Source organism: Myotis brandtii, unplaced genomic scaffold (assembly GCF_000412655.1).
Source record: "Myotis brandtii unplaced genomic scaffold, ASM41265v1 scaffold266, whole genome shotgun sequence".
Lineage (NCBI taxonomy): Eukaryota > Metazoa > Chordata > Mammalia > Chiroptera > Vespertilionidae > Myotis > Myotis brandtii.
The window spans coordinates 7,918,088-7,930,968 of record NW_005360124.1 but is presented as its reverse complement, the minus strand read 5'-3'; the positions used below and the strand labels follow the sequence as shown (position 1 = coordinate 7,930,968).

The 12,881-nt window shown below is 40.8% G+C and overlaps 1 protein-coding gene across 1 annotated transcript in view; it reads left to right on the top strand.

Annotated features, from left to right (window-relative positions):
- Positions 1–12,881, top strand: part of PCSK5 (proprotein convertase subtilisin/kexin type 5) — a gene marked incomplete at its 5' end in the record, with an annotated part of 415,527 nt that overhangs the window by 113,033 nt on the left and 289,613 nt on the right. The window contains 2 exons of the mRNA XM_005868347.2: positions 1,700–1,843; positions 5,344–5,420. Of these exons, the coding sequence (XP_005868409.1) occupies positions 1,700–1,843; positions 5,344–5,420 (221 nt within the window). The remainder of the gene's footprint in view (positions 1–1,699; positions 1,844–5,343; positions 5,421–12,881) is intronic.

Here is a 12,881-nt window from a genome sequence, read left to right as displayed (position 1 = left end):
TTCTTTGTTACTAATGATGAGGCCCAGAAATCAGGATTTTAACAAGATTCCCAGGTGATTCTAATGTGCAGCCAAGGTTGAGAACCACTGCTTTAGAGGGATCATTAGGAGAGGGACTCATCTGCCGTGTTCACTGCCGGATCCAGCATGTAGTAGTTGCTCAACAAAGTAGGTGTTCAATGAATCAGTGGCACTCAGGTCTCCATTGTGCTTAGCACATACAAAGCTTATGTCCTGAAGTACTGAACTGTTTTAAAGCAGGAAGAAAATAGAGAATAGTGAAAGACCTGGGGGGGCTCGTGTCGCTATGGCATTGTGTTACAGTACATCTCTTTTTCTTTGTTCCTCTATGGAGTCTTCAGAAGCTGAAAAACAACACCGCTCAGAGGGATATTTAAAGAGATGAGCTTTGAAGGAATAATTATTTGGGTTGGACTAATAGTAGTAAATTATATCCAGAAGAGCTGCTGATTAATTCATTTCTCGATATGTGTGTATGTTGTAGCCATTGGGGAATGAAATCATGACACATGATAAGCTAAGGTTCGATGTTTCTACAGCCTGCCCCTTGAAGCCCCCACACATGTTTTCCTGTGTATGTCATGTTTCTGCACTTTGCACTGTTCTTCTTTTCCTCCTCAAAGTAGTGCTACCCTGGCTGATGTGGCTCAATTGGAATATCATCTTGTACACCGAAGGGTCTTAGGTTTCATTCCCAGTCAGGGCACATGTCCAGGTTGTGGGTTCGATCCCCGTTCAGGGTGTGTATGGGAGGCAACCAATCCATGTTCTCTTTCACATCAATGTTCCTCTCTCTGTGTCTCTCTCCCTCTCCCTTCATTTCTTTCTCTAAAATCCATAATAATGTATCCTCAGGTGAGGATTTAAAAAAAAAAGTCAAAGTAGTGCTGAATGAGTGTCTAACCACTACAAACTATGGTACAATAGTCATTGTTAACTTATTGAAAGAAGATTTTAAAAACTGTTCTCTTTTTTCTTGTTCATGGGTTTCTCACAGTAGCACACTTCTGGCTGACACTATACCAAAGCTACCTGAAATGGTCCTCATTCATAGCTGGGTTGGCTTGTAGGTGGTTGGAATTATAAAGTATATGTTCTTCAGTTACCTAGTGTGAATTTATAAATGAAATACTATGATGCCTTTTGTGCGTCATTAATCCACGCTAACAATAAAATGGTACATCCATTATTCTGCTGTTGAAATAGACTTTATTATGTTTTTCCAAAGGATCAATGGTATGAGAACAAGTTGGAGCTGGTGGAAGAGATTTCATTCGCCTTTCCCACATCTGTCCTTCCTGCCTTCGCCTATTATCATGCTAGAGATCCATGTTTCTACTCTAACGGGCAATCCACCAAATTTCTGCTAAATTTTTTTAAAATTTATCTTTATTATTTAAAGTATTACAGATGTCCCCCTTTTTCCTTCCAATAACCCCCTCCACCCCGCTCCACCCCCCCTCCAGGCCTTCCCCTCACTGTTGTCTGTGTCCTTGGGTTATGCATATAGCCTATCAATTCTTTAATTAATCTCTTCCTGTCCCTCCTCACCCCTTCCCTCAGATTTGTCAGTCTGTTCCATGCTTCCAGGTTGCATTATCTTAACACACAGCTAGTTCTCCCCCCTCCTTGCTGTTTAGTAATCTGCAGTGTCCCCTTCTCCCCCTTCCTCCATTAGCACTGCAGTGACAACACGCACCCCTGCCAATCGGACATGAACATTGAAGGAGCCTGGAAGAGAGGCTACACGGGAAAGAACGTTGTGGTGACCATCCTGGACGACGGCATTGAGAGGACGCACCCGGATCTGATGCAGAACTATGTGAGTGCTTGCTGCGGTGGGGACAAGGGAGCAAGGGAGCTCGTGGTAGGATTACCAAAAAGGGGGGAAGCTACTGAAAAAATGCAGCAACCAGATCCAGTGGTCTGTGTTCTGCTCCTGTCTTGTAAGAGACGCTCTCTCAGAGTCCAGGACCCATGAGATAACACTTTCAACTCCCACGTGCCTTTGATGTTCTGACAACAAACAGCAGGTGATAAGGTAGCAGAAACCCCACCACCAACACCACCTGCTCCAACAACAACCACTTTTCTCAGCTCCTCCACACAGCCAGGAAGTGCTGCTTTTTTGTTTGTTTGTTTTATGGAGAAAAGTGTACTTAGAACTTTTCTCAAGTTATTCTGTTCGTCTATTTCTCTCCTTTTTAAAAGGACAGTAATGATCAGCCTACCAGTATTCCTTAGGGATCAATGAATTCTTTTTCTTAAGAAGGCACCACAATTCCAGGACTCAGAGGACATAAGATGAGCCCAAGGTCATCGAACAAGCAAAAGTGCTGAAACTCAGTACTTTCATTGAAAGCTCATGGTCTTGATACCCACTGCCCACGTAGGGAGTAGGGGGCAGGGGGGGCGGGGTAACCTGTTCCAGGACACTGGGATCTTTTGCTCCTGGGGCCTCCAGGGCCCCTCTACCACCATGATAGTCACTGCCTGGAAATGTGCCAATGGCCCCCTGTCTTCTCTCCAGAATTACCCCTTCCTGGGCTTCTCCTCCCTAAGTTTGGTGAAAAATGGCATCATTATCTGAGAATGTGCCATTCTTTGTCTGCTCTAAATTCCGGCTTCCTGACACCTTGGTATTCTCCCTAAAATATTGTGTTACTAAAGTGCCTGCAATGACTCTGTTATCTGCAAATACTAGTAACAACTCTGATTCTTGTCACGGCTTCACAGAAACTCCTGGTGGGTCTCACTCACTCCCATGCCTCCTGACTTCTGCTCTAACTTCTTTTCTGTTGACAACTGTTTCCACCCAGAAACACTGATATCACTATATACCCACTTAAACGTCAATCACTTTCATGCTTCTCATGAAACCATTGGGGTAGAATTGGCCATATATTCTCTTCAGTGTTTCTCATTTGTTCAATCTCATTTATTTAATGGCACTTAAATTAATTTTCCTTTTGTCACTCAAACCTGAAAACCCTCCATTTTATGTTTTCAAATAAATAAAGTACTTCCAAGTCACTTCCTTGGCACATCAGAAACTACGACTGTCTCCAGCAGTCACCCAAGATTCTGACCAATGAGAACCTTCCTTCACACAGAACACCCAGGATCACCTCACACTTCCATCATCTTCAATTACATTTCCTCCCAATATTCTGCCTCACTGCCCTTTTTGTTTAAAAGAATTCAGCCAATGCCCTGGCTTGTGTGGTCAGTTGATTGGAGCATTGGCCCATACACCAAAAGGTGGTGGGTTCGATTTCCAGTCAGGGCACATACCCAGGTTGCGAGTTCGATCCTTGGTTGGGGCGCATTCAGGAGGCAACCGATTGATGTTTCTCACATCAATATTTCTCTCTCTCTTTTCTCTAAAATAAATTTAATAAAAGGCATACCCTCAGGTCAGGATAAAAAAAATTCAGCTAAGAAACTTCACAAATTAATTTTTGTAATGAAATCCTGAAACAAGTTTCCCCAAATTAGATGATTTTCTCTAAGGAGAGAGAGAGAGAGAGAGAGAGAGAGAGAGAGAGAGAGAGAGAGAGAGAGACTGCCTCCAAGCACACTCAGATAAACTTGTCTCTTTATAGCACAGACTCTTAGAGCTAAAAAGGAGCTTCAGTTCAGTCTCCTCATTTGGTAGGCTAGGAAATGAGGCCTGATCCTAATGAGTTAACCCAGACTGTATAGAGAACAGAACTGTGGCTATAGACCTCCTAGCAAATAAGTCTGTCTTTTCATATGCAATGCTGTTTTTATGGTATATTCCTGCTCCCCGCTGCATTGGAATGTATCTGACAAAGTACAAGCAGCTTTAACCTAATTGTGATTGCATTCTTTACTATTTTTATTTTCCTCCTTGAAAGAAAATTCCAGAATTTATTTGTGCAATTAGCAGTACTGGCACCGTCTCAGTTCTAATGTCAGAGCTATGATGAGCAGAGAAAAAAGCACAGTGGGTGGGGTATCGTATGACCTGGGTTCAAGTCTTGGTTTCACAGGCAGTTGGTTTCATGCCTGTGGAACCAGGTTACTTAACCTGTCTGGCCAAGTTAGTTAGCCTGTCTTGGCCTCTGTTTCCTTCCAAGTGAAGTTAGTAAGTCACACTAGCTACCCTCCTTCATGCTCTATGACAGTGATGGCGAACCTTTTGAGCTCTGCGTGTCAGCATTTTGAAAAACCCTAACTTAACTCTGGTGCCGTGTCACATAGAGAAATTTTTTGATATTTACAACCATAGTAAAACAAATATTTATATTTTTGATATTTATTTTATATATTTAAATGCCATTTAACAAAGAAAAATCAACCAAAAAAATGAGTTCGCGTGTCACCTCTGACACGCATGTCATAGGTTCGCCATTACTGCTCTATGACCACTGAGCAGGGCTACATGTCCCCCTTTATCCAGGAAGCGGGGACTTGGCACCTTTATATGTAATGCATATATTTTGCTTAATTCCCCCAAACATTTCAGAGTCTATGTACCATAAGTTATTTTTAGAAACAGAGCCTTTGATAAAGATAGAAAACAAAAATAAATTTCTGTTCACTAAAACCAAAACCAGGAATTAACAAAAAGCATCAGAAAATTCAAAGGATCCTAAATTAGTTATATCTAGACTAGAGTGATATAAATTTGCTTCAGAGGTATTTTTGCCTCATTTTGAACCTTGACATATAATAAAACTTTATTGGTTATTTTGATTGGGTTACAAGGCCATTGGATTTTAGTAAAAAGTTTGAATTGTAGATTCTTTTATAGTAGATAAAACATCTGAAACCAGACAAATATCGCCTAATAGATATCCTAAAGTAACCTGATATAGTAAATTTTTAATAGTGATTTTTAATTGACCTGCCAATTATTTGTGAATGATTTTTAACTTAAAAAGTGTTTGAATTATGGTAAGGGATTTGATATTCAAGAAATGAAGATAGAGAGTCCATGGAGAATAAACCTCTTTGCTTCTAGATAGTCCAGGAGTACTTCACAGAAAAGGTGGTAATTGAGGACATATTTGAAGAAATTGGGTAAGAAGCCAGGTCTTGGTCTAAGAGGAAAAGTGCTGGCAAGCATCTACCAGACACATCTTTGGTCTGTGAAGAGTATTTCTTCTCTCTAGGGGGGGAAAAAGACGACACTGATTATTACTGAACAAGGCATCCTGACACTAGCGAACCGTAAATGTATTATTTAATCTAATTACTCTCTTGCAGAAATGTGTTTAAGAATGCATGAGCCTGCAGGTTAATGGCTAATTAATGACCATCTGTCTCCTTTCTCTCTCTCCTTTGTGGCCATAGGATGCTCTGGCCAGTTGTGACGTGAATGGGAATGACTTGGACCCAATGCCTCGTTATGATGCAAGCAACGAGAACAAGTAAGGCCCAAGTGAAGGCTGACTAGCGTGTGACTGGCAGGGAGCCTTGCTTTTTGCTTTTGCTGAGAGAAATACTTTACTTGGGACTCCTTGGTAACAGATGATCCCGAATGTGCTCCAGGATAAATAAGTGTCTTTCCACGGACGCTTCTGGGTAATAAAAGGGAGAGGTCCAGATAGTAAGAATCATTGCAGAGAGAAAGAGAGAGAACACTCTAGAATGATTCAACTTCCAGATTTTGAGAGGAGAGCTGGGGAATATTCATAATTATCTTTCAAGTGGAAATTGACCCTGTGACCTATTTGTTTAGGAATGGGGTGCTAAAGGGAGAGGCAGAGAAAGTATCTCCCAAAAGAGTTGCTTTACTCTGTTAAGTTCAACAAACTTGATTGAATTCTGTGCTTGAGGACTCTTTCCTGTCCTCTTGCTGTCGTGATGGTGTTTTCCACTAATAGACCTAAACACTTAAAGGTTTGCCAGGTGTGGAACACATTACATTTCTTATCTCCACAGTCAAGAGCTTTAGAAACCCATTTAACCACAGTTACACTTTCCAGTTAGTACAGTAGTTTTTATGAAAGCAAATGAAAATGCACATCTCTTTGATAAGGTAGAATATCTTAACATTCTTCAGAAAGTAAATGGAAATGGTATTTGTTGCTTACGATGATATAGGTATTTTAAAGGCTGTAGTTATTTCTAATCTCTAGATCACATTAACTTTTTTCCTTTTACTGCAAAGCTCCTCCAGCATAATACTGTGATTCAGATACTATCATTGGAATTCTTATTTACATATTTTAGTTTGGGTTCTGCAGAAGTTTCAAAGAGAGGTGTTGTGCCCATTTATTATGTACGGTTTCCAGCCTGTGTTTTTCCTTAGGGAAAATTTTCTCAGCCAGGATTATTTGATTAAGTCAATAAGTTTAGATAAAACTATCTGACCTAGATAATTGTGACTGTACATGTGATTTTTTTCTTTTTCTCTCTCTCTTTACCATCTACCAAAAGAGTTACTTTGGAAAATATGCTGATTGTTAATATTAAAAACTGAGTCAATATTATAGATCACATTTAGTGGTAAAAGCATTAATATGTAAATTGATGTAGATAGAATTTTCTAGAACTTTCTAAAGAGAAAGGGAACTAAACTAAACTGGATAGTTTTCCTTTCAGACCTGGTCATTGCTATCTAGATTACACTGTTTGAAGTTATGGTGAATTTCACACAAAGGATTATAATTTGAGATCCTGAGCTACTGTATTTAACCTAATGTGCAAGTTAGAAGGAAACACAAAAGAAAAACTTGAAGCTTCAGTAAAGTCATCACTAATAAATATCAATCTATTCTGCTATAATGCAATATATGCATTCCTAAAAATACTTGCACTCTGCAAGATCTAAAACCACAGAGTAATAAGCAAATGGAGTTGGACCTTAGCACTCAAAAACTTCATCAGTGACACACACAAAAATGACTCAAAACAATCCCAATTTTATCCATGTAAAGTGGTTAAGAAATATATAAAACTACAATCACTGTGACACTTTATCTGCATAAAGACCTGAAGTTTGTTGGTGGACGTGTGTGCCCATTAGATCGATTCCGACTCACGTGCCTGCCACTCTGTGTGCAAAAGTCAAAGAATGAGAGGAAAAAAGAAAGATGAACATTTCTACAAAGGACAGAGACTAGAGAGGACAACCATAAAGTAGGCTTGTGGGAAAGGGGGACAGAAGCAGAGTGAGATACACCACCAGTACGGCCTTCGGGAGCCTGGCAGCTGCAAGTTACTGTGAAATGGAAGGAGGGTGATCGGAAATCATGGGAATTATCAGCACGCCTATGGACACGTGTGGACCACCGTGCTCCTGCGGGGTGTGGCTCTGTGTAGTGTCCTCTGTGTTGTTCAGGGCACTGCCACTGGGTGTGTTTTCTACGTCTCCCTAGAGTTTCTGGGGCAAAATTGTGTATCAACAAATGCAAATTTCACATATGTTCAAACATTCGCTAACATATCAGTCATTGTTGATTGATTGCTTAGATATATCAATCAAAACATTTGTGTTTTAAAAACAAAACAAGTAAACATTTGTGTTTTCAAGGCAAGCAGTATAGCAGAACTGACCGTACTATATCCTTTAGCTAAATTTATCCCATCAACATTTTATATAGAGAAAACAGAAACAGGAAAGTCTAGATCATGTTAATACCCAAAGTGTCAAGGGACAAGGGGGTCTGTTGGTAGAAAAATGAAAATGTATTGTGCCCTGTAGTCAGTTCTCTCTGAATCTACATGCGCTGAGTTTTGCATTGAAACTGTCTGTGGTGATAGTGACTGTTCTTTAAGCGGGGGTGGGGGCGGTTGTGGTCCTGACCTGTGACTAACATCGCTGACCACAAAGTCTATATGTAAAGCTAATTCTTTCAGTATTGACTTTGATGTCTCTGTACAGTCTGCCTTTTAAAAACTGTATTCTTTGTGAGGATTCCTTTTCAACTTGGCCACTCCCCAAGACCTTTGTTAAGAATCACAGCCATGCTGCTCACTCTGGGGTATTCTGGTGTGTCCTGTTTTGACCCATTCTAAGCACCGTCCATGGTCCATAGAATGTAGTGTGAATCTGATTATCAGGGGACATGGGAATTGGTCCAGATGTGTGCTTAGGTTTGTAGTCTCGAGAGAGAAATGTGGCATTTTCCATGGTGCAACACCAGCACTGCCTACCTCTATTTTATGAAAGTCAGCAGTCACCTGGGCTATCAAATGTCCCTTTACCTCCTCTCATAGTGCTGCCTGATTTTTATTTATTTTTTGCCAACCGTAAGCATGTAGTCACGCATTTAGGGTTACAATTAAAATATCTTCTCTGTTCATTACACTATAACTATAGATGTGATGGATGAATCTGCCTGTAAGCATAGATTCATAGACAGATCATTCTGTTTGAATAGAGGTCACTTGGTCAGGAAATAAGAGTGGGTTTGTAGTCTAGAAGAGTTGACTTGCCTTGGTTCTCCTTGATTACATTTATAGTCTTTGGACCTAACTACTCTGAACTTTAGTATTTTTTTAAAAATCTTTAAAGTGGGCATAATACTTCCAAAGAGTAGCAGTGAAGCATGTAAAACACCAAGCATACTGCTGACGATATAACAGGTGCTAGATAATGATAGCTTTTATTATAATGATGTGTTTTATTCCCTTATCCAATTCTTGGTAAATAACGGGTTACAATTATAATGATCTCAAAATAAATATGCATATGGGCATTTAAAATTTAAACTATGACTTGGAGGTCTTCATTTCCAAGGTTAGGGGTTTAGTTAGGTCTTTCTGGTCCTTTAGGGGCTCGGAGCTATGAATCATTCAGTCTGTAATAAGTCTGCTTTTCATTAATTCCATTTCCCCATCTCCCTCGGGGATCAGGAGTCCTTGAATTTGATGCAAGATAGTCAAGGGGAGGAATTTCTAATCATCAGAACGAGGAAGTCGAGGGATTTGCTATGCAAGTGCCTCCTCATTGTATGGTCTGACCAGTAGGCTTCAGAGCATATTTGAAATTATTTCATATGTGGCAGCATTTGCTCATTCATTCAATAGGTGTGCATTGATGCCCCACTTTATTAGTGATGATGCTATGCTAACTGCTGGGGGGATGCCGTGGTGAAATAATAGAGGTTACTTACTAATGGATTGAGTTGGGAGATGACTCAGTAAGAAGCTGTAATGCCTGAAGGCTTCTAGTACTAAGAGAGAATATACCCTCACAACTTTATGCAAATCATTGTTTCTTAGACTCACAGGATTACATTTCTAGTCCTAAAGCTTTAGGGTGAAGGTAATCACTTCTGAAGTACAAAAGTTATAAAAATCCACTTCTTACTACTTTTTCAAGTCCCCCAAATGGTAGTGTGTCAGACCTAAATAACAGATACTCAAGAAATAGCATTATTAGGGGAGACCGTACAACTAGTCCTCCAATTCGGCTTTGCCTCCATTCTGAATAAAGCTGACTGCATTGTTCTAGGCTTTAAAATAGAAAATGCCTCCCTGTAAATGAAACTGCCTCCTGGCATTTCATACCACGACTCCTATTTCCGATAAATGAATTATTGATGTCTGAGCTAGATTGTCCCTTCCCTAGGTTGCTTCTTGTTAAATGTTCCCTCTGCTTAAAAGTCATAGCCACATATTTAGTGGGAGATGAGACCATGGTGTTATATTTTGAGTGTAACACATATGGGCCCAGAATCTAATTCCTTTTTAAAATAAACCAACCCACAGGTGAAAGACTCATTTTCCCAAGGGAATGGATTTTTCTTTTTGTTGCTTATCTCTGTTTCTAGGAAGATTTAACCAGGGTGGATGGGAGCACATTTCTTCTGGTCCTTTAGTCTCTTTTCACACATCATTTCTGGTTTTAAGAATGTCACCATGGCCGTAACCGGTTTGGCTCAGTGGATAGAGCGTCGGCCTGCGGACTGAAGGGTCCCAGGTTGGGTTCCGGTCAAGGGCATGTACCTTGGTTGCGGGCAGGTCCCCAGTGGGGGGTGTGCAGGAGGCGGCTGATCGGTGTTTCTGTCTCATCGATGTTTCTGGCTCTCTGTCTCTCTCCCTTCCTCTCTGTAAAAAATCAATAAAATATATTTTTAAAAAAAGAAAGAAAAAAAAAAAAGAATGTCACCATGTTGCAGAAACCCAAGTGTGTATGGCCTCTCATTCTTACAGATGGACTATTGTCAGGGGGTAGTGTCCCAAAGCCCGGCCAATGAATGTAGACAGTGTTTTCTGATTATACAGATATATTAATCCAATCTGAGAGAGAGAGAAAATAAAAGAAAGCACACTTTAGGTCTCTGATCAATAGCTGCGTGACCTTAATACTTCTTAATGTAGCAGCATTATTTCTTTACACACAGGATTTAGCCAAACATGTTAAGATGAAATTACCCTGTAGCTAAGTAGGTGAGAAAAAACCTGCCAAAGAAAAGCAAGGCCATTATCAGAGGCTGATTTGTTTTCCAAATATTTTCAAAATTTTCCCTCTAATCCTTTTGCAAAATAACATCTCCAATATACTACATAGTAGTTGCCACATCAGTGATTGTCAAGTGAATTTATGCAACGTTGTCCCAACGAATGTACAGACTAGATGCTGAATATCCACAGAACAGACAGTTGTGCAAAACATCTGACGCTTTTCATATTCAGCCATAGATTTTATGTCCATGAAAGAGCCTGCAGTGAATATTTTAGAAAACTCATTTCTATCATATGGCTTCTTGATGCAGTCAATACATTGGGATACGTTTTGATATCTTTTTGGTTCTGGGAAGGCTCTCTGGGTGCTGGAGCCTCACAAAAAGCTGTAGTAAAATGAGAAAAGGCCTCTCAGACCACAGGCCAGCCATCCTCTCCTTTCCCCTCAACAGTCATCAGTCACTGAGTCCTGACAGTTCTCAGCATTGAAGTCCTGCTCTGTGATAGTTCTCCAGAGACACCCTCCCCCCCATCCATCCCTCCACACTAGCCTTCCTTAGTCTACCCTCTTCTCTCACCTGCCGCCTCATAAAATCTCCTACAAGGCTTCGCTGTCTCCAGTCTCACCCCATCCTGCTGAGGGGTCTTTCTAAACCAAAACAAGAGCATTAACATCCTTTAATGTCTTGACATTTCGTTAAAAATACAAGACCCATCAGGACCCCGCTCCTCCCTCATTATTAAGTCTGCTCCGCTCTGTGTCCTCTCCTCCTCCCAGTTTATTTATTAGCCTGTCAGGACTTGGAGTTCCCCAAATGTTCCGCCACTGTTCAACCTTCCACCAGCTGCACCTGCACATTCCCTCCTTCCCCCCGCCCCCCGCACATGTGGGTTCCCCTGTGGTGCCTGCGCTCGCCCTCCCTCCTCCATGCTGGCTGCCCTCCAGGGAGATTTCATGGCACCTGTGAACTTACTTTTTTATACAGTCTTTCCTGTTGTGGATGCAATCACACTTACCAAGGTGGGGAAGCGAGAGGCAAGACCAGACACTGAAAAGATGATTTCCAGTTTAGTTTTGGATATAAAATATCTGGTTTTACTTATAATCATTATCAGAGTGTCTACTTTGATTGGCTCATCTAGATGAACTAGCAAAATGTATCCCAGTCGAAGTAGTAACCTATTAAATGGTGTCATAGTGTTATATATAGTTAGTTATATATGGAGTGTTATATATAGTTAGTTATATTTATATAGTTATAGTTAGTTATCATTATATGTAGGTCCTTACCTTGTGCTGCATATCTTTTTTTTTTAACCCTTTACCTTTCTACAGAGAAGAAAGCTGATCTCTAGGGACTGCATTAATGGGCTCCCTTGCCTTCTGGGTTCCAGTTGGGTTTGGCCAATGGAAAGCTCAGGCAGGAGATAGTGGGCTGCTCTAGAGCAGCGGTTCTCAACCTGTGGGTCGCAACCCCTTTGGCTGTCGAACGACCCTTTCACAGGGGTCGCCTAAGACCATCCTGCATATCAGATATTTACATTACGATTCATAACAGTAGCAAAATTACAGTTATGAAGTAGCAACGAAAATAATTTTATGGTTGGGTCACAACATGAGGAACTGTTTTAAAGGGCCAGAAGGTTGAGAACCACTGCTCTAGAGTGAAAAGGGGTATTGATTCTCTGCCCCCTCCTTGCTGGGGCGCTGGGGGTGAGCTGCATCCCGGAAGGTTATAACTCCTGTCAGGTGGCCCTAGGGCTGACCTCCTAAGAGCTGCCCTTTGTGGCTATCCATAACCACTTCCTTCCCAAGGCTCTTTAAAGCTAGGGGTTCCAGTGTCACTAGTCTGAAACACTGCCCAATCCCTATTGGTGTCCCCAAACCCCTGCATCTTTATATGAGTCCCTTGAATAAATTTTTCTCGTGTCCATTATGAAGGAGCCCCATGTTTCCTGATTGGCCCTTGACTGACACAGATATGGTACTCCTTGAGCCTAGTGCCTTTAGGATGTTTAGACACCCCTAAGATAGAAAATAACTAGATATATAAATAGGGTTTGTCTAAGTGGCTCTTTATTCTGTAATGAGAGCAGAATAAATACAGAAAATGGTAATCTAACCTAGAATTCCATTCTTACACCTGTCACCTGATATATAAATATTCATTTTTTTATGAAGCACTGCCTTCATTATTTTGGGGCTTATGATCCAGATAATTCAGTCTTCAGACCCTTTTGTTCTTCCCTCTGTCAGTTCCAGTATGTTCTCCTCAAGGATTTGGGGACTTACTCTCATGGGGCTCTCCTAACAGTTTTGATAAAGGGTGTGATTGATGCTCTAGGTTAAAGTGATATTTGGATAGAACTTATGCCTACCCAGCGCACTATTGACATGAATAATTGATAGTAGCTTCAGTTTAAATCTCTTATTTAAAAAACAAACTCACCAATTCCAGAGGCCTCTACAGCTG